Source organism: Pelophylax lessonae (assembly GCF_965119305.1).
Source record: "Pelophylax lessonae genome assembly, chromosome: 9".
NCBI classification, from domain to species: domain Eukaryota; kingdom Metazoa; phylum Chordata; class Amphibia; order Anura; family Ranidae; genus Pelophylax; species Pelophylax lessonae.
This window is the reverse complement of record NC_138776.1, coordinates 267,051,362-267,072,947: the sequence shown is the minus strand read 5'-3', so window position 1 is coordinate 267,072,947 and position 21,586 is coordinate 267,051,362. Positions and strand designations below refer to the sequence as shown.

Genomic DNA, 21,586 nt, shown 5'->3' with positions numbered 1-21,586 from the left:
GTAAGCTCTCCGTGGGACGCTCTTGGACTTTCCACCACGGCAGTGACCCTAAGCACAAGGCCAAGCTGACCCTCCAGTGGTTACAGCAGGTGCTGAAGGTACTGGAGTGGTCATCTACTGACCTTAATATATGGAGATCTCAAACGTGTGCTTCATGCAAGATGACCAAAGACTTTGGAAGCATTGTGCCAAGACGAATGGGCAGCTCTACCACCTGCAAGAATTCAGGACCTCATAGACAACTATTACAGAAGACTGAACGCTGCCATTGATGCTAAAGGGGGCAATACACAGGATTAAGAACTACGGGTATGCAGACTTTTGAAAAGGGGGGGGGGCATTTCATTGGTTTACTTGTTGCCATGTTTTGTTTTATGATTGGGTCAGTCTGTTATCACCTACAGTTACAGAATATGAATCCAATAGGAAATACAAGAAATGCGTCACTCATGTGGTGCATCCTGTATACTACCAATTCCTTAAAGGGGGGCAAACTGTTGAGAACAACCATAATTATGGTTCATATACCAGCATGTTTGTTACAATTAATTTTATTATATCGGAACTGACTGACCCCCATTACCAAGGTCAGTCTAACACACACAAAAGGTCTCCTGTAGAATCCACACACAGTCCCCACAGCGATCCTTGGATCCCAGCCCGATGTTATACAGCAACAGACCTCAGATCAAACAAACGCTCATCTGGTGGTAAGCAGTGCCCTGATAACCAATAAGATGGTCGTCTTGTCCTCCGGTGTGTCGATCGTCACGCCAGCCAGGCTCTGCCTACATGATTCGTCATAACCAGACGTCATCAGGGGGCGCCCATCTTATTGGTTATCAGGGCACTGCTTACCACCAGATGAGCGTTTGTACATTGGATAGTGTGTAAGTTGCCACCTTTATTTATAATAAACGGTTTGTTGAATGTGCTACACTATGAGGAGGCCTTCCTATCTCCCTGATCTGAGGTCTGTTGCTGTATAACATCGGGCTGGGATCCAAGGATCACTGTGGGGACTGTGTGTGGATTCTACATCAAAGATCGATCAAACAAACGCTCATCTGGTGGTAAGCAGTGCCCTGATAACCAATAAGGTGGCCGCCGTCTCCTCCGGTTTGTCGAGCGTCACGCCAGGCTCCGCCTACATGTTTCGTCATAACCAGACGTCATCAGGGGGGCGCCCATCTTATTGGTTATCAGGGCACTGCTTACCACCAGATGAGCGTTTGTACATTGGATAGTGTGTAAGTTGCCACCTTTATTTATAATAAACGGTTTGTTGAATGTGCTACACTATGAGGAGGCCTTCCTATCTCCCTGATCTGAGGTCTGTTGCTGTATAACATCGGGCTGGGATCCAAGGATTGCTGTGGGCACTGTGTGTGGATTCTAAAGGAGATATTTTGTGTGCGTTAGACTGACGTTTGTAATGGGGTCGGTCAGTTCTGGTAAGAGGCTTTGACACCTGGGTGAATGGTGGTGGTGGCCCCTGGATTGACATCTTTACTGGGATTGGCTGAATTCTGATCTCCTATCTCACCCTAGTGTGCAGACTTTATGAGAACTGTTCACTGTTATTTGAGCGCTGCACCTATTGTTTTCTTTATTAATCTGTTATTCAGGATTTGTGCCAGCTGCTATTATTATACTACTATATAGTGGTTATATTGAGGTTGGAGCAGTATATAACCACCAATTTTATTATATATTCAGAGTGGAAACCTCGGGGATAATAATATTGTTGTTAAAGAAGAGTATAAAGATGAGGATGAAGAGTATGGAGTGATGAAGGAGCTTTCAGGAGGACACAAGGATGTGATGAAGCCACCTAATAGGAACCCACCAGAGAGATGTCCCCGTCCTCTGTATTCCCGGGATTCCACACAGGAAGGTCACACCATCCCTCACCATCATCAGGTAGATGAGGAACAATCACTGATAGTATCATTAGGATCTGTACATTATCTGCATTGTTACCATTGATGTCATTTTTATTCTATATTCAGAGTGGAAACCTGAGAGATTCTAAAGTTAAGGTTAAAGAAGAGATAAAAGAGGAGGATGATGAGGATGGGGTGATGGAGGAAGGCCAAAAAGATCTGCACCAAGACAACATGATGAAGTCATCCAGATACAGGAACCCACCAGAGAGATGTCCCCGTCCTCTGTATTCCCGGGATTCCACACAGGAGGATCACACCATCCCTCAATATTTAAAGGTTGGTGTGTTAGAAATGATAAAATACAGACTCATGGAGACGATGTGTAGATTTTATAATGTGATGTCACAATAATAAAGCCTTTATTTTACAGATGATATTCTCTCTCTTTTTCTTGATTTAGAGTGGAGATCCAATCGATATAGAATTTGAGGTTAAAGCAGAAGAAGAGACGTATGTGATAGGTGATCAATCCACGGAAAAGAGTGCCACAATGGTGCCAGTTAAAGAGAAGGACAATCAGCCGCCCCTCACATCACCGGGTAAGAGGAGACTTTATTGTAAAGGAGAGAGCAGTACGGAGGATCCACCTAGATCCCCCATCATCTGATAAACACATAGAAACAATGTATTCAGTCAGTGTGTGTGTTTCCTACAGATGGATCCAGTAATGGGAACCCACCAGAGAGATGTCCCCGTCCTCTGTATTCCCGGGATTCCACACAGGAAGGTCACACCATCCCCCACCATCATCAGGTAGGTGATTGACAATCTCTGGTGGTTCTACTTTATACACAAACATGTATGTTACAATTAATGTTTTACTACTTATTTAGAGTGGACATCTAAAGGATGATAATATTGAAGTTAAAGAAGAGTATAAAGAGGAGGATGAGGAGTATGGAGTGATGGAGAAGATTTCAGAAGGACACAAGGATGTGATGGAGCCACCTAATACCAGGAACCCACCAGAGAGATGTCCCAGTCCTCTGTATTCCCGGGATTCCACACAGGAAGGTCACGCCATACCTCTCTTTTGCAAGGTTGGTGTGACGGAGCTTAAAAAACACAGACTCGTGGAGACAATGTGTGGATTTCTTTTGTGATGTCCCAATAATAAAGCTTATATTTTACAGATGATATTCTCTCTCTCATTTTCTTGATTTAGAGTGGAGATCCAATCGATATAGAGTTTGAGGTTAAAGCGGAAGAAGAGACGTATGTGAGGGATGATCAGCAGTCTATGGAGGAGGATGGAATAACGGGGACATTTATAGAGGAGGACACTCCTACAGAGATCAGCACAGGTGGGTCATTAACACTAAATACATTCCTCCACCCATACTGCTCACTGATTGGTCCAGATTAGGGCGGGGACTGGGTGACATCAGCCTGTAATTCCCTGGTCACTTTCCTGAGCTGTGTTCCCCATCCTGTATTCCTGTATTTCTCTCGGATAATCTTCCTTCTCTGTGCTGCAGACACAATTTATGTCTCTAGACTGGATTTATGGAGATTCTGGGGTTCAGCTGGCAGCAAAATGTTGGTGTTGCTCAACCTAGGAACCTGGGGCGTGTGTCTTGGGGTCTCTGTCCCATGTTCAGGTGTAGTAAGATATCTGACAGAGTAATTTTCCCGGGGTCACTTGCACTGTTGTTTGCTGGCTGTCCCGGGTGGAGGGATATGCCTGCATAGTCTGTTGTATCTTTTACAATTACATACCCCTAACCCCTGCACTATATACTCTGTGTTGTACATTACATACCCCTGACCCCTGCACTACACACTCTATGTTATACATTACATACTCTTGAACCCTGCACTATATACTCTGTGTTGTACATTACATACTGCTGACCCCTGCAGTATATACTATGTGTTGTACATTACATACTCCTGACCCCTGCAGTATATACTATGTGTTGTACATTACATTCTCCTGACCCCTGCACTATATACACTGTGTTGTACATCACATACTGCTGACCCATGCACTATATACTCTGTGTTGTACATTACATACTCCTGACCCCCGCACTATATACTCTGTGTTGTAACATTACATAGTCCTGACCCCTGCACTATATACTCTATGTTGTACATTACACACTCCTGACTTCTGCTCTCTCCCCTTTACCCACTGCTATATATACACATAATATGGATTCTCTTTTGTTACACCCATTTCCTACCAGCTGGATATTTTATATCTGATGATCTGATTGGAGGACAGACTTTTGCATGTTGATAATAATGTGATAACATCCTCCAACTTTGGAACCTTAAACAGTTAGTGATAATGAGGGAGGAGTCAGTAACCCAATGATGGTGGTCTTCAGGATCAGTCCAGTCTTCATCTTGGTTGTTCTCGCCCCATCCTCACTCTCTGACCTCTGGTGGGGCTCAGCCCTGCTGTTATTCATGATTAAATCATGGACTAAATAAGGAAGTGCAGGACTTTTTGTGTTGGGAAGATGGCAATGAGTGATAGAGGGGGAGGGGACACTCGTCCTATAATCCCCTCATCACTGTCACTCCTATAAAAGACAGTTCTCGTTGTTTCTTCACTCTCTGACTAAGGTCCATGAATAAAGAAATGAACTGGTAGGAGATCAGAGGACCCATTTCCTGGTTACCTTGAGGGGGGAATTGTAAGATCCTCAGAGACAAAGCTACCTGATGTGGGCGGAGTCCTGGTTTAGGGGAACCAATCTGCTGATGTCTAGTAATAATCTTTGTATTTCTATTTTAGTACATGGACGGGAGATGAGGAAAACCTCAGAGGATTGTCTCACTTTGTCGCCAGACTGTAGAGTAGAAGATGAGGACATCACACAGTATAGTCCAGGAGAAAACTCGGCTCCCCCAAATGTCCATCCGGCTCCACACAGTGTAGATGGACCATCGTCTTCCTCTTATCCTGCGGAACCTCAGACTGTGAGGGACAGTGCCGGACCATCGTATTCCTCTCATCCTAAGAAGCCTCAGACTGTGAGGGACAGTGCCGGACCATCGTATTCCTCTTATCCTGCGGAACCTCAAACTGTGAGGGAAGGTGCCGGACCATCGTATTCCTCTTATCCTGAGGAGCCTCAGACTGTGAGGGACGGTGCCGGACCATCGTATTCCTCTCATCCTAAGAAACCTCGGACTGTGAAGGACGATGACGGACCATCATATTCCTCTTATCCTGAGGAACCTCAGACTGTGAGGGACAGTGCCGGACCATCATATTCCTCTCATCCTGAGGAACCCCAGACTGTGAAGGACAGTGCCGGATCATCAAATTCCTCTCATCCTGAGGAACCTCAGACTGTGAGGGACGGTGATGGACCATCATATTCCTCTTATCCTGAGGAACCTCAGACTGTGAGGGACAGTGCCGGACCATCGTATTCCTCTCATCCTAAGAAACCTCGGACTGTGAAGGACGGTGACAGACCATCATATTCCTCTTATCCTGAGGAACCTCAGACTGTGAGGGACAGTGCCGGACCATCATATTCCTCTCACCCTGAGGAACCTCAGACTGTGAAGGACGGTGCCGTACCATCGTATTCCTCTTATCCTGAGGAACCTCAGACTGCGAGGGACAGTGCCGGACCATCGTATTCCTCTTATCCTGAGGAACCTCAGACTGTGATGGACAGTGCCGGAACATCAAATTCCTCTCATCCTGAGGAACCTCAGACTGTGAGGGACGGTGCCGGACCATCGTGTTCCTCTTATCCTGAGGAACCTCAGACTGTGAGGGACAGTGCCGGACCATCGTATTCCTCTTATCCTGAGGAACCTCAGACTGTGAGGGACAGTGCCGGACCATCATATTCCTCCCATCCTGAGGAATCTCAGACTGTGAGGGACGATGCCATCCTTCCAACAGATAAGAAGTTTTCCTGTACTGAGTGTGGGAAATGTTTTGTAAAAAAATCACAGCTTGTCAGACATCAGATATCTCACACAGATGAGAAGCCGCATTCCTGCCTTAGGTGCGGGAAAAGTTTTTCTTTTAAGTCCAGACTTTACAAACATCAAAAGTTGAACACGTGCAAAAAGTCACTTTCCTGTCCCGTGTGTGGGAAATGTTTTGAACAAAAATCAGAACTTGTCATTCATCAGATGTCTCACACGGGTGAGAAACCATATGCCTGCTCTGAATGCGGGAGATGTTTTTCAGACAAGTCTTCTCGTAACAGACATCTGAGGTTGCACACGGGGGAGAAGCCATTTTCCTGTCCCGAGTGCGGGAAATGTTTTGCAACAAATTCACATCTTTTCAGGCATCAGATATCACACACGGGGGAGAAGCTGTATTCCTGTTCTGAGTGCGGGAAATGTTTTTCAGAGAAGGCTGGTCTTGATACTCATCGGAGATCGCACACAGGTGAGAAGCCCTATTGCTGTCGTGAGTGCGGAAAATGTTTTTCAGATAGGTCCAGTCTTTGCAGACATCAGAAATCGCACACGGGCGAGAAGCCACATACTTGTCTTGAGTGTGGGACGTCTTTTACGCGAAAATCAGAAATTGCCAGACATCAGGTGATTCACACGGGGGAGAAGCCGTATCCCTGCGATGAGTGCGGGAAATATTTTTCAAGAAAGTCCTACCTTTACGTACATAAGAGATCGCACACAGGGGAGAAGCCGTATTCCTGTCCTGAGTGTGGGAAATGTTTTGCATTGAAGTCACATCTTATTACACATCAGAGATTGCACACGGGGGAGAAGCCGTATTCCTGTCCTGAGTGTGGGAAAAGTTTTTCACAGAAGTCCAATCTTTTCACACATCAGAAGTCTCACACAGGGGCGAAGACACTTTCCTGCCCTGAGTGCGGGAAAAGTTTCCTGAAAAAATCCGAACTTGTCAAACATCAAAGGTCTCACATGGGGGAGAGGCCTTTTTCCTGTTCTGAGTGCGGGAAATCTTATGCAGTGAAGTCCAATCTTTACAGACATCAAAGGTCTCACATGGGGAAGAAGAAGCTACGTTCCTGTCCTGAGTGAGGGAAATGTTCCTCACTGAAGTCCTGTCTTCCAGTACATCAGGGGTCCCACACAACCCTGGAGGTGTATTAGTGCCTTGAGTGCGGGAAATGTCTTCTATATGAATGTTGGTGGACATGTGGGGAAGAAGCACACCCTGATATACACCTCAGATATACTCCATGGCTGATCTTCATCATGTGTTGATCAAAATAAAGCCAGAGTTTATCATGGCTGGACGAATGCTTCTCACATTTGCCCAACAAAGTTTTTTGTTATAAATAGACAACTTAGTTTTCTTCTCAGACGTGGTTTCATACCAACAGCGGAGATATCATACTCATGCACTTTAGTACAGTAGACATTGAAGAACATAAGTTATTTACCCACCTCAATACCGGAAACTTTCACCCGATTTTAGTCCAGGCCACTCTTCCGCTCTCAGCGCCGTCATACTTTGACTGCCAATTACTCAAACGTGCAACGCTCTACCCAAATTACATTTTTCCCATTTTTGAGACAGATAGAACTTTCTCTTTCTTTTAATCACCGCTGGGGTTTTTTTTTTTTTTTTTTGCTACATAACCATACCCAAAATCTTGGAAAAATAACAAAAATGATGAAAAAAAAAAAAAAAACCCATGTTTTTGTTATTTTCTTTTAGAATTTTACAAATAAATCATCCTTCCTAAATTTAGGCCAAAATATTTTCTGCTACTTGTCTTTGGTAAAATAAAAACAATAACCCAAATCAGTGTTTATTATTTAGTCTGTGTGAAAGTTATAGTCTACAAACTGTTGAATATATACTGTATACGTATATTGTGTATACTGTGGGGTGTATACTGTGGGGTATATAGTGTGTATACTGTGGGGTATATACAGTACTGTGTATACTGTGGAATATATACTGTATTTCCTGGCAGTCTCCATGGCAGCCTACGTGTGGGTTAACCCCGCCTCCTCTCCAATGGTATAGGACCCCCCTCTATAAATTTCAGCTTGCAGGCACAGCCAGTGTTCCTTTTTTGTCCTCCTCCAAGGACCAACTATTTGGATTATTTCCTGTTGGAATTTGGTCGGCTTACCTCAGAATGAAAAGTCGGTGTCTATGTCCAGGGCCCAGCCACGGGCGGGTGAGTGACATTTCAAAATCCCCTTTGGCTGATAACTGTGCGGTGCTTCGGATGGCCGACGGATATCCTGACAGGGTCTGAAGATTTGTCTCCTCCATGGCAGTGTTTTTGTTATGTTTGTTTGTCTCCAAACTATCTTTCTTTGCTATCCCTGGTGGCCCAATGGCGGCTGGAACGCTCCATGCGTTCCAGCCATCTCCTTCCTGCTTCCCCTCCGCTCAGTCCGGCGGACGCATGCGCTGTATGGTAATGGAGCTCCGCTCGCTGCCTGCACATGCGCACTTCGCCGAGATCGGAAGCGAGGCCTGGTCCGCGCATGCGCACTTGCGATCACGGCCGACCATCGCTGACGTCATCCTGGCGCGAAAATTTAAACGCCTGTCAGCTCCAGAGCATTTGGGAATGCACTGTGGGCATAGCGACGTCTTCCCGGTACCTTGTCCGTTTGTTTGCCAGGTATGTGGGGACCGGATGCTGCATACCTTTTTGTGGTATGCAGGGGGGGGGGGGAGAGCGGTTGGATGCATATTAGGACAACACCTGAATGTTCCTTATTGCTTTGTAGTGATCCCTGTATGCTCTACTTCCTAGTGAGTTTGTGGTTTTGCCTGAAACATGGATCCTGCTTCACCGCCCTCTTGTGGCCAGCCCTCTCACAACAGGTGAGTGCTGGTACATTTAGAGGGATATGAAGGGAGGGATGCTGGCTCATGATTCATGGCTAAATCCTGTGTCTCCCTGGATTTCTCTTTCTCCCAGCTCCTCCAGGTCTGGTCAAGAAAGAGACCCTGTCAGGCCACGAAGAGAATCATCTTCAAGGTCAAGACGCCGTGAGTCTCCATCAGGGAGCAGACATGAGAGGAGACGCTCACATTCCTCCTCCAGACACCGCACACACCGCCACAGTAGCCATACGGCCCAGAGAGCCTGTTGGGGTTGTGGGGCGCATGTCCCGGAGGACAAGTCCCTTTGCGAGCCCTGTTTCGCTCGTGCAGCTGGTGAAAGAGAGTCTGAAGATCAGAGATTGGAATCCCTGGTGAAACGGATTGTCCAACAATCCATGAAAGAGTGGAATGCTAGTCCCACACCTGGATCTGCTACTCCCAGCTCTCCTGCTGATGCTCCTGAAGAGCAAGGTCCCTCTCAGCCAAGCTTCACTTCCGGGAAATCCTCAGAGAGCGATTCGGAAGAAGAGGAAGGTGCAGTTGGGGGTTTTGATTTTGCCCTTGTTGCACCTCTCATAAGAGCAGTCAAAGAGGCTCTGAAATGGGAAGATCCCAGTACCCCACAAGTAAAACAGAGAAGGTTTTTCAAACATTTGGGGAAAGAGCGGCTAAACTTTCCGCTCCTGTCAGAATTGAAGGATGTCATCCTAGAAGAGTGGAGTAAAGGGGACAGCAAGACCTCCTTATCCTCCAAACTGTCTAAGTTGTATCCTTTTAGATCGGAAGAAGTCAGTCACCTGGAATCAGCTCCTCTGGTTGATGCTGCAGTTTCCAGACTGGCAAAACACGTTACACTCCCGCTGGATAATGCGGTGTCCTTTAAAGACCCTCTGGATAGGAAGATGGACTTGGATTTAAAAAGAATTTATGTCACAGCCGGTGCGGCTTGTAAACCTGTGCTAGCACTAGCAGCCATGTCTAAGGCCATGGAAACCTGGGTTTCTGATGTTGAACTAAAATTAAGAAGTGTGTCTGAAGATGCAGTAGAGAACTCTCCTGTTCAGGAACTGAAGTTAGCTTCTGTGTTTCTTGGAGAAGCATCCATTGATGTGTTACGTCTCTTATCCAGATCCATGTTGGCTTCTGTCACAGCCAAACGGGCCCTGTGGTTGCGTCCCTGGCTGGCAGACCCAGCCTCTAAACAGGCTTGGTGCAAAATCCCTTTTGAAGGTTCCTCTTTATTTGGAAACAAATTGGATAATGCAATTACTAAAATGACGGGTGGAAAGTCAGGTCTCCTTCCCCAAGATAGGCGCCTCTTTGGCCCCAAGAAGCAGCAACCAAGAAAGCAGTTTGCAGAGCGATCAAAGGATGCCCGCTCATATAGGCCTGGGCGAGATTACAGGAGAAATTGGAAGAGCAGCCAAGCATCCTCTCGTAAGCCGGTCAGAGGCTCAGCACCTTCCGGTCAAGAAACCTCAAAGTCCTTTTGAGATTGGGCCCGTTCAGACATGCCAGGTGGGGGCACGCCTGCTCCGCTTTCAGCGTGTCTGGGCGGCCTCAATCTCAGACTTCTGGACCATCAGGACAGTGTCCACAGGACACACATGGACTTTCTCAACAGATCCCGTGTCCAGATTTATTCCCACTTCCTTGCCTTCTCAGGACGAGAAAAGAAATGTTTTGCTCGACTATGTAAGCACTTTGGTAGCTCAGGGCGCAATATTTCCGGTGCCCGTGCAGGAAAGATTCCAAGGCGTATATTCGCCCCTCTTTCTAGTACAGAAGAAGAATGGATCCTGGCGCCCTGTGATAGATCTCACCTATCTCAACAGGTTCATCAAGAACGAAAATTTCAAAATGGAAACCTTATCTACTATCCAGAAAGCAGTACTTCCAGGAGACTGGCTAGTGTCAATAGATCTCAAAGACGCGTATTTCCATGTGTCTATAGCAGTAAACTTCCACAAGTACCTTCGTTTCGCGGTAGAACATCAACACTTCCAGTTCATCTACCTTCCTTTTGGCCTGTCCACATCCCCAAGGGTGTTTTCCAAGGTCCTTCTAGCTGTGGTAGCTCTAATCAGAACAAAGGGTGTACGTCTACATCACTACTTAGACGATCTTCTACTGTTGTCACAAGACCGGGATCAACTTTTGTTCCACAGGGACCTGGTCACTACAACTCTCATGGAGTTCGGGTGGTTGTTGAATCTTCAAAAAAGTCATCTGGAGCCCTCTCAACATCTGGTCTATCTAGGGGCTCAATTCAACACCGTTCAGAATACACTTTCTCTGCCTCTAGAGAAAATCCCGGTGGTTCGGGAGAGGATCCTTCCCGCCCTCTCATCCTCTTTTCTGACGGAATCCCAGTGTCTCAAGATCATCGGCACAATGGTCTCGACGGCCCCTATGGTCAAGTGGGCACTGTGGCGAATGCGGCCCTTTCAGAGGGGCTTCCTTCGGCAGTGGAATCCGGAAGATCACGATCAGCGTATCTTTATTTCCCACAGCATGAGGAGCAGCTTATTATGGTGGCTCCAACGCAAGAACCTGCTCAATTGCCATTCTCTACGTCCTGGAGCTTCATGCGGCTTTTCTAGCTCTTCAAGCTTTCCATCATCTAATAGAAGGCAAATCCGTACTTCTTCGAATGGACAATACCACGGCAGTGGCTTATGTGAAAAGACAGGGCGGTACCAGGAGTCTCTCCCTTCTTCAGGAAGTAGACCCAATCATGACATGGGCCCAAGCCCATCTGTCCAACATCTCGGCGGCCTACATTCCGGGGCCACAGAATGTTCAGTCAGATTTCCTTTCCAGAGTTCAGTTGAATCACAACGAGTGGTCTCTCCACATAGACTCATTCAAGTGGATTCTGTCCCTAGGGGTCTCACCAGAAGTAGACCTGTTTGCATCTCCATGCAACCACAAGCTAGTCCGGTACTTCACACGCAGCAAGTGTCACCAAGCATGCGGAACGGATGCTCTGACCGACAGATGGGAATTCAGCAGGGCATATGCTTTTCCCCCATTTCCCATCATCCTCAGATTTCTTCAGAGACTCCAAGCAGAAGATGTGGAGATCGTCATGGTAGCCCCTCACTGGCCGAACAGGCCCTGGTTCCCACTTCTCCTGCAACTCAGCTATCGGAGCCCGATTCCCCTGCCCATCAAACCAGACCTTCTCTCGCAGGGAACAACATTACACCCCTGCCCCGCCTTGCTCAGGTTAACGGTCTGGTTCTTGAGAGGGAGAGGTTGGAGTCACTCGGATGCCCTCCTGGGGCAATCCCTACTTTAATGAACTCCAGGAGACCTAGCACGAACAGAGTTTACTGTAGAGTCTGGTTTAGATTCTTGGAATTCACGTACCCGGAGGGAAATCCTTCCCTGAATTTTGGAGTTCAAGAAGTCCTGAAGTTCCTTCAAGCAGGTCTGGATAAGTCCCTATCAGTTGGGACTCTCAGGGTGCAAATATCAGCCTTATCGGTGTTCTCAGGGTTCTCCTGGGCCAAGCATATACTCATACAACAATTCTTCAAAGGTGCGGTCAGACTCAGACCTCAGAGGAAGCCAAGGTTCCCAAAATGGGACCTTCCCCTTGTCCTTAACGTCCTTTCAAGATCTAGTTTGTCGGACTCCATTAGAGATCTTACCATTAAAACAGCCTTTTTAGTAGCAATCACTTCAGCTAAAAGAGTTTCTGAGATCAGTTCTCTTGGTCATAAAGAACCTTTTCTCACGTTCTTCCCGGACCGAGTAGTCCTAATTCCGATGCTCAATTCCAATCCGAAGGTATCATCGGTTTTTCATAAGAACCAGGAGATTGTACTTCCTACCTTTTGTTCTTCAGAGGATAATGAACCTCATCCCTTGGATGTTCGGAAAACTCTTATGGAATATCTCCAGTCAACGTCTTCTTTCAGACAATCGGATAATCTCTTCGTCCTTTTCTCAGGCAAGAATAGAGGGAAACGGGCCTCGTCAAGGTCCATTGCGGCCTGGATTGTGTCTGCCATTCAGCGAGCTTACTGTGTAGAGGGTTTGGCTCCTCCGGAGGCGGTGACAGCCCACTCGACGAGAAGCATATCAACGTCCTGGGCGGCTTCACATCATGTTGCACCAGAAGTAGTCTGCAGAGCAGCTTCCTGGTCTTCTGTAAATACATTTATGACACATTATTGTTATTTTGGCTTGACTGTTTTGTCTGCTAATAATTTGAAGTAAAATTTGATTTGAAACATTCCCACCCGTGTGGTTTGGGCTAGTTATTTCCCACACGTAGGCTGCCATGGAGACTGCCAGGAAAACGGAAAATTCCTATCATACTTACCGTAATTTTCCTTTCCTGGTGGTCTCCATGGCAGCCGGAGTTCCCACCCTCTGGTCTTGGATTCGGCTAAAATATGGAACACTGGCTGTGCCTGCAAGCTGAAATTTATAGAGGGGGGTCCTATACCATTGGAGAGGAGGCGGGGTTAACCCACACGTAGGCTGCCATGGAGACCACCAGGAAAGGAAAATTACGGTAAGTATGATAGGAATTTTCCGTTATATTGTGTATACTGTGGGGTATATACTGTGTATACTGTGGGATATATACAATACTGTGTATACTGTGGAATATATACTGTATATATTGTGTATACTGTGGGGTATATACTTTGTATACTGTGGGGTATATGCTGTATCCCACTGTATTCTGGAATGGATTATTGCGAGCATAATACGTCCCGGAAACTTGCTTGTAATCCAAAGCACTCGTATATCAAAGCGAATTTCCCCATAAGAAATAATGGAAACTCTGATGATTCCTTCCACAACCATTTATTCATAAATCCTTCAGTTTATAGTCCATATAAAAAGATTCTAGCAATGTGATTGGTTGTGTAGCCATAAAATGTCCATCCTCAAATGGCGCCTCCACAAGGGGATTAGAAGCAAAATCCAGCAGGAGCTACAGAGTACAAAAGAGAAGAGGGGCGCCTCTAAGTGTGGCAATATGGTTACATTTAATGAAGGTTCAACATTTAGCAACTCACATGGTTGATGATTAAAGAGGGTAAAGCTGTCCACATAGACCATCCTCCTCACTGCCGGCTCTCACCACCGTCAGTCTGCAGTCGTGACCGGGAAGACTACCCTGCCGTAGAGTGATCTCAAAACGAGGCTTGAAGCACTGGTGGAGGGCAGTGTGGAAGGGATGACGTAGATGGCGGTGAGGAGGACCGTCTATGTGGACAGCTTTAACCCGGATGCTGGCATGCTTAGATGTTCCTGTTTTAATCATCAACCATGTGAGTTGCTAAATGTTGTACCTTCACTACCCACTTCTGGACCAAAAGATTTTCCCCCTTAATGACCAGGCCATGTTTTTGCGATTCGGCTGACCATGTTGCAGCTGTCATTTTGCTAAAGCATGGTCGGCAATTGGTTAAGGAAGAGGCTGGTTGGTGCATTCGGAGTCCGGTGGTCTATTCATTGAGAAGAGTTGATAATACATCTGGAGAGACCTGCGGAGGTCTGAAGTCCTAGTTAACCACTTTTGGACTGGAAGGATTTTCCCCCTTAATGACTAGGCCATTTTTTTTTCGATTCGGCACTACATTATTTTAACGACAATTGCGTGGACATACGACGCTGTACCCAAATAAAATTGATGTCCTTTTTTTCCCAATAAATAGAGCTTTCTTTTGGTGGTAATTGATCACCTCTGCGATTTTTTTCATTTTTATAAACAAAAAAAGAGCGACAATTCAGAAAAAAAAACAATATTTTTCACATTCTGCTATATGACATTCCCAGCCTAGATGCATAGAGGGGCCCAAAATCTGAGGAGCATCTTTGGGCTGTTAAGGGGCATAAATTACACATCTAATTTCCTGACTATCTATGACAAATTTGGAGGCCCTGGAGCATAAGGACAGTGGACATTTTGGAAAGCAAACACTCCAATGTTTTTTCTAAAAGGCATTGTGAGTATTTTTAAGACTTCGTATTTTATTTGCGACAAACTTTTGGAAAATGCAGAAAGAAAATTAACTTATATTTTTTACACCAAGTTGTAAGTTTAATAAGGTATTTCTTACACACGGCATGGGTTTTTTTTTTTTTTTTACAGCCTAGATGTATAGAGGGGCATAGAGGGACCTGAAATCCAAGGAACACCTTTGGGCTTTCAAGGAGCATAAATTACACATCTAATTTCCTGACTACCTATGACAGTGTTGGAGTCCCAAAAGCATGAGGACAGTGGAAACACCCACAAAATTACCACATTTTGGAAAGCAAACAGTCCCAAGAGACAACGGATCTTTTGAAAATGTAATTTTTTTTGCCACAAGTTTTTATAAAATGATGGAATGAAAATGAAAATCAAATTTTTACACAAAGTTGGTAATAAGATATTTCTGACAAACAGCTTTTACATTCTTGGAAATAAACCCCAAAGCACATTCTGCTACTCCTCCTGAGTATGGCGATACCACATGTGTTAGACTTTCTCACAGCCTTGCCACATTGAGGGGCCCAAAATCCAAGGAGCACCGTCATATTCAGGGATAAATTATGCATCTAATTTTCTGACTACCGAACACATTTTTGGAGGTCCTGTAGCATCAGAACAGCAGAAACACACACAAAATGACCACATTTTGGAAAGCAAACACCCTAATGTATTTTCTAAAAGGCATTGTGAGTCTTTTGAAGACCTCATTTTATTTTTGTCACAAGCTTTTGGAAAATGCATAAATAAAATGAAAATTACATTTTTTACACTAAGTTGTCAGTTTAATAAGGTATTTATCACACACATGGCATTGGCAAACTTATAATTACACACCAAAACACATTCTAAATCTTCTCCTGAGTATGAGGATACCACGTCTGAGAATCTTTCACAGCCTAGATGGGCCTAAAATCCAAGGAACACCTTTGGGCTTTAAAAGAGCATAAATGGGGAAAGGGCCCCTTCATATCGGTGGTCAGTGTAGTGGTTCCTTGCATTGGTGACCAATAGAAGATGGACCCTCTTATATCAGTGGTCAGTGAAGTAGTTCCTTTCATTGGTGACAAATGAGAGAAGGACCCCTTATATCAGTGGTCAATATAGTGGTCCCTTACATTGGTGTTCAATGGGAGAATGAACCCTTATATCAGTAGTCAATGTAGTGGCCCCTCACGTTGATGACCAATGGGAGAAGGACCCCCTTATATCAGTGGTCAGTAGAGAGGTCCTTTAGATTGGTGATCAATTGGAGAAGGACCCCTTATATCAGTGGTCAGTGTAGTGGGCCCTTACATTGGTGACCAATGGGAGAAGGACCCCCTTACATCAGTGGTCAGTGTAATTCTCCTTTATACTAGTGACCAATGGTAGAAGGATTTGGTTATCTAATTACAGCTTTTAGGGCTTCTTTACACATTCAGCAGCCTTTTACACCCCTCTGAGAAGTGATCCACAGTGGATTACTTTTCAGAGGGCAGTTGACAGGCAGCTGGGAGGTGATATATCACCTCCTCATCATATGATTTAACACTGTAAAGCCTTCATTGCTGTGTAGGGTGAAAAGGGGGATGAGGGGTGATGAGGAGGTTGGAAGGTGAAGAAGGGGACACTGGGGCGATGAGGAAAAGAGGGTGTGAAGGGGGGGGTGAAAATGGGGACAGGAGAGTGAAGAGGGGGAGGGGAGATAAAGATGGGGAAGTTTAGAGAATCGGGGCAGGAGGGTGAAGAAGGGGAAATGGGGGTGTGGAGTTGATTTGGGGGAAGGTGGGGTGAAGGGGAGGTGGAAATGAGAACAGGAGGGTGAAGAGGGGGACAGGGAGGTGAAGAAGAGTACATGGGAAGAGAGATGAAGATTATGGGGAAGGGTGAAGAATGGACAGTAGGATGAGGAGGGGGACAGGAGGGTAATGAAGGAGGCAGGGGGGTGCGGAGGGTTAAAAGGGGGCTTGCTCTGATATCAACCCACTGGTAATCATTACATGCTGATTGGCATCTCCAATTTACACACTGATTGGTCTCCCATTGCCTGGCCCAAACATGTTTCCACTTTACGCTGTGATTCGCAGCCTGGGACAAATAGCTAAAAACTGTGACTTTCCTGGCAAATCCGAGATGGGAACTAGTCATCCTCAACAGGGATCCTCAGACTACGGCCCTTCAGCTGTTATATAGTTAGTCAGGTTGAAAAAAAGACACAAGTCCATCTGGCTCAAAAAAAAAAAAAACAGTAATGAAAACCCAATCATACAATCCCATATACTCAATCCTATACCCACAGTTGATCACGAGGAAGGCGAAAAAAAAACCCACGTCCCATGAGGCATTGTAAAACTCTGACATTCACAGGGCTAGACATGATGGGAACTGAAGTTCCTGAACAACTGTAGGGCCATAGTTTGAAGACCTCTGATCTATACGGATATACAGTACATACACACACATCACAATTCCGTGTTCACGCTACGAGACGTTTCTCGGAACTACAGTTCCTCTGAGCTCCACAAGGTGGTGATCTCAATTCTACCCAGACTGTAAGTCTCTATGGCACTCAGACAGGAAGTGATTTGCAGCGCACACAGGAAGTGATACAAGATACCAACGAGACATTTCATGTGGGAGGAAGTAGAGAGAAGACATTGCTGGAACTGGCAGCAGAGGAGGTAATTATATCTTATTTTATCATAGCTCTCATCACTGTCCATTATCGGGAACCAAATCCCTCTGTCTATCTTTGTCCTTTAAATGTCCTTCTTCTGAGTCTGATGAACACCCAAACAAATCAATGTACTATTTATCTGCCCAAAGTGTTTCTATCGCTCTCAGTTTTTCCTCAGATCCTCAGATTATTTCCCGTACTGAAGTGAAAACACAGATATAAAAGAAAAATAATGGTGACATAAGTGGGTGTAACTGATCACACTGTCACCAAACGTTCCAACCCAAATAGAAGGTTTCCTGTAAAGGAAAATTCTTACCTCTCTAAATGGAGCTCCGATGCTGGCTGAAGCCTTCTTCAGGAACCGACACGACCGGGGAGTGCCGATCTCATGGTCCCTACAGAGCTCTAGGATTCCTCCCGCTGACCTCCTCATCACTACAGGACATGGTATTGGACAGGGTACAGGACACAGTAAAATAACATGGTAGTGAGTCGGAAGTCAGTGGAGAACGGAAGTCGGGAGATCGAAACTTTGGAGAAGAAATTGTTTCTGAAGAAGACTTCATCCAGCATTTGGTGTCCCTCAGAGCAGTATCTGGTGGTGTGTGGTGTATAAGAAGAAGTAAGGATTGACCTATTTTTGTACAGAGAATACTTTCATTTGGCATTGAGCTTTAAAGCGGTAGTAACCCGGTTTTTTGACACTTTTACCTACAGGTAAGCCTATAATAAGGCTTACCTGTAGGTACAAATAATATCTCCTAAACCGGCACGGTTTAGGAGATATTTGCAGTGCATGCAACAGCACGCGCGAGCGGCGCATGCGCTCTGAAGGTCCGGGGGGACCTTCAGTTTTGCTTGCTGGGAGCTTGCCGGATAATCACTCCCGCGTGCATGCGCGGGAGTGACGTTATCGCGGCTCCGGCCAATCGCAGCGCCGGACCTGCCGAACCCGGAAGTGTCGCCGAGGGATCATGGCAGCGCCCGCAGCGATGTCCAGGGGTCCGTGTCGGGGCTTCGTTCTAAGGTAAGTAACACATAATGGGCTAGTATGCGATGCATACTAGCTCATTATGCCTTTGTCTTGCAGGTTTTTTTTTTTTTTTCTTTTTAGGGTTTACAACCGCTTTAAGTCATCATAGTTTGTATAAATGTCGGTGTGGCAATATGCTAAAAGGTGTCTTTTAGGTGTCGGTGCTAAAAGGTGTCTTTCTTCTTCATCTCAGTAAGTTTGGTGAAATGTTTTCTATATACACCCAGTAACCCCCCCATCGTGCTCGTCCTCTTCCTCCATAGTCACTGTGATGTCTTTTATCTCCTGCAGATGATGATACACATCTGTTTCGGCAGTCCCCCTGAAGAACGGGGTCGGTCTGGTTTCGGCCAGACAGACCATGAGTACCTTATGTCCCTGTCAGGAGTTTTGCGCCCCGGGGGATTGAGGTTTTCGGGTCCTACCTCTTCGGAGGGAAGACCATACGTTGTCGCACACCCTGTGCTTTTTTGTGTTCTCACTTTGTGTGTGTGCACTTTTTTATGCACCGGGTGGAGTCTTTTGAGTGTGTTGCACACGCTACGGGCTTTAAAAAAAAAAAAAAAAAGATGATGATACACATCTTTTTGGCTAAGATCAAGTGTAGTATCTGTTCTTATCAGTTGGTATGGAACCTGATGGTTAGTATCGGTGGGGGCCGAAATGAACCAGGGCGCTCCGGAACAACCGGGGGACTGGGAAGTAAGCCACATCAGAGAAAGCCGCAGGGGTCCATTGCCTTCTGATTTGAATGGGTCCGCCCCTACCAGTTTGAAGGGAGCGAGAAAACCAGCTTGTCCGACTGGTTAGTACTGCTCCTGGATGTGATTGGTAAGGAACGGCGGATGGCGGTGGGAGGGCCTTTCCTCCTGGGTTGAATCTGGCCTTGCAAAAGGCTTGTCCCCAGTTGAAGGCAGGCTCACCCTAAGCTGTCTAAAGTTCTGATGCCTCCTGGTGGGATAGGGCTACACTTGGTCTGGCCTTTGGGCCGGGGTAGAAAAAGCCCATAGTGTATGTGCCCCTGGGGTGGCAGCCCAGGGGTGCCTTAATTCTCACTGGTGAGGGGCAGCTCGCCTTGAGTTTTTCGGCACCATGGTCACTGCACCTACGCACACTTTTTTAAGCACCTGCCTCTTGGGCAAGGCCTTTTGGCTTCGACCAGAGGAATTTTTATTCCGGCCGGAAGGCCTGCCCTTGTATTTTCACAAGGGCACTAATTCACCTCTCCACTTCCCCTTCCCCACCTTTTTGTTTGTGTGTGCTTTTTCTTTGTAGTTTGTCGCTTTCTATCACCTTTTTTTTCACTTGCACGACTTGTAGGGTGTGGGTCCTCGGGCCCTGCCTTGAGTCTTGGGAGGGGGTGGATATGGCCTTTTGGCTTAGTCCGCCCCCTCTCATGGGGTCTCCCTTCGGGGGAGCCCTACTTAGTACTCGGTGGGGGCTGTTTCGGCAGTCCCCCTGAAGAACGGGGTCAGTCTGGTTTCGGCCAGACAGACCATGAGTACCTTAAATCCCTGTCAGGAGTCTTGCGCCCCGGGAGATCGAGGTTCGGGTCCTACCTCTTCGGAGGGAAGACCATTAGTGTTCGCACACCCTGTGCACTTTTTGTGTTCCTCACGTTTGTGTGTGTGCACTTTTTTATGCACCGGGTGAAGTCTTTTGAGTGTGTTTCACACGCTACGGGCTTAAAAAAAAAAAAAAAAAAGATGATGATACACACATATATAGTGTGGAAACCAAGAATAACTCCTTCAGGGTCAGAACATTCCCCACTTTCAGAGCTGGAACATTTCCTTCATTTTGGAGATGTGCAGACGATAGGGGCTGTCTTTAGACATAAAGGGCAATAAACAGGAAGCTCCCAGGCCCTGAAAACAATGCGAACACTAAACTGAATGTTCTTCTGTGTGCAATCCCACTGGGGATCGTTCTTCCATGATCGAAACCCTCATATTATCCCCTATACACCCCCATCCTAATATTGTACAACAAGTACAGTCCAGATAATTCCTTGTTATTAATTATTGGTCTACAGGAAACCTGTATAGATCACATGACCAATGAGAATGGAGGAGGACTGGAGTCACATGACTGAGAGGATACTAAACCTCACCCTGGAGATCATCTACCTGCTGACCGGAGAGGTGAGGAGGATTCTGGGAGGTCACATGACATCACTCTTATCTCTATTAATAAAACACAGACCTGACCGGACAGGTGAGGAGGATTCTGGGAGGTCACATGACATCACTCTTATCTCTTTTTATAAAACACAGACCTGACCGGAGAGGTGAGGAGGATTCTGGGAGGTCACATGACATCACTCTTATCTCTATTAATAAAACACAGACCTGACCGGAGAGGTGAGGAGGATTCTGAGATTCTAACATGATATTCCTATTGGTTCTCCAATACAGAGATTTCCTCTTCTGAAGTCAGGTGATCATATGACCATCACAGTGCCTCCATGTGACTCCCTAAAACCTGAGAGACACAACATGGAGAAGATTCTAGAAGTCACCAAGAAGATGATGGAGCTGCTGACAGGAGAGGTGAGTGGTGCTGGGAATTCTGGGACATTATCCAGTAACAGACAAGGGATGTGTCTGGATGGTGACTGTATCATTGTGTGTGTCAGGTTCCTATAAGGTGTCAGGATGTCACTGTCTATTTATATATTTAGAGTGAAAACCTCGGGGATGATAATATTGATGTTAAAGAAGAGTATAAAGAGGAGGATGAGGAGTATGGAGTGATAGAGGAGTTTTCAGAAGGACACAAGGATATGATGGAGCCACCTAATACCAGGAACCCACCAGAGAGATGTCCCCGTCCTCTGTATTCCCGGGATTCCACACCGGAATGTCACACCATATCTAGCATATATGAGGTGGGTGGATGGAGCATCTAAAAAATAGACCAATTTATATGATATGTAGATTTATTATCTGAGGTTATATTTTACAGATGGTATTTTCTCTCCTTTTCTTGGTTTAGGGTGAAGATCTGATAGATATAAAAGTTGAGTTCAAAGCAGAAGAAGAAGAGAGGTATATGAGGGATGATCAGCAGTCTATGGAGGAGGATGAAATAACGAGGACATTTATAGAGGAGGACACTCCTACAGAGATCAGCACAGGTGGGTCATTAACAC

The 21,586-nt window shown here is 45.9% G+C and overlaps 3 protein-coding genes across 3 annotated transcripts in view; all 3 read left to right on the top strand.

The window, feature by feature from the left end:
- The window catches only part of LOC309563965 (uncharacterized protein), a gene marked incomplete at both ends in the record, with an annotated part of 29,317 nt that extends 10,776 nt beyond the window's left edge, over positions 1 to 18,541 (top strand). Inside the window, 4 exons of the mRNA XM_082268595.1 lie at positions 1,721 to 1,897; positions 4,753 to 4,883; positions 5,691 to 6,859; positions 18,514 to 18,541. Of these exons, the coding sequence (XP_082124721.1) occupies positions 1,721 to 1,897; positions 4,753 to 4,883; positions 5,691 to 6,859; positions 18,514 to 18,541 (1,505 nt within the window). The remainder of the gene's footprint in view (positions 1 to 1,720; positions 1,898 to 4,752; positions 4,884 to 5,690; positions 6,860 to 18,513) is intronic.
- The window catches only part of LOC309564451 (uncharacterized protein), a gene marked incomplete at both ends in the record, with an annotated part of 75,688 nt that extends 54,345 nt beyond the window's left edge, over positions 1 to 21,343 (top strand). The window contains one exon of the mRNA XM_082269081.1: positions 21,116 to 21,343. Within this exon, the coding sequence (XP_082125207.1) occupies positions 21,116 to 21,343 (228 nt within the window). The remainder of the gene's footprint in view (positions 1 to 21,115) is intronic.
- LOC309562954 (uncharacterized protein) overlaps positions 1 to 21,586 on the top strand; it is a 109,017-nt gene that overhangs the window by 7,051 nt on the left and 80,380 nt on the right. The window lies entirely within an intron of this gene.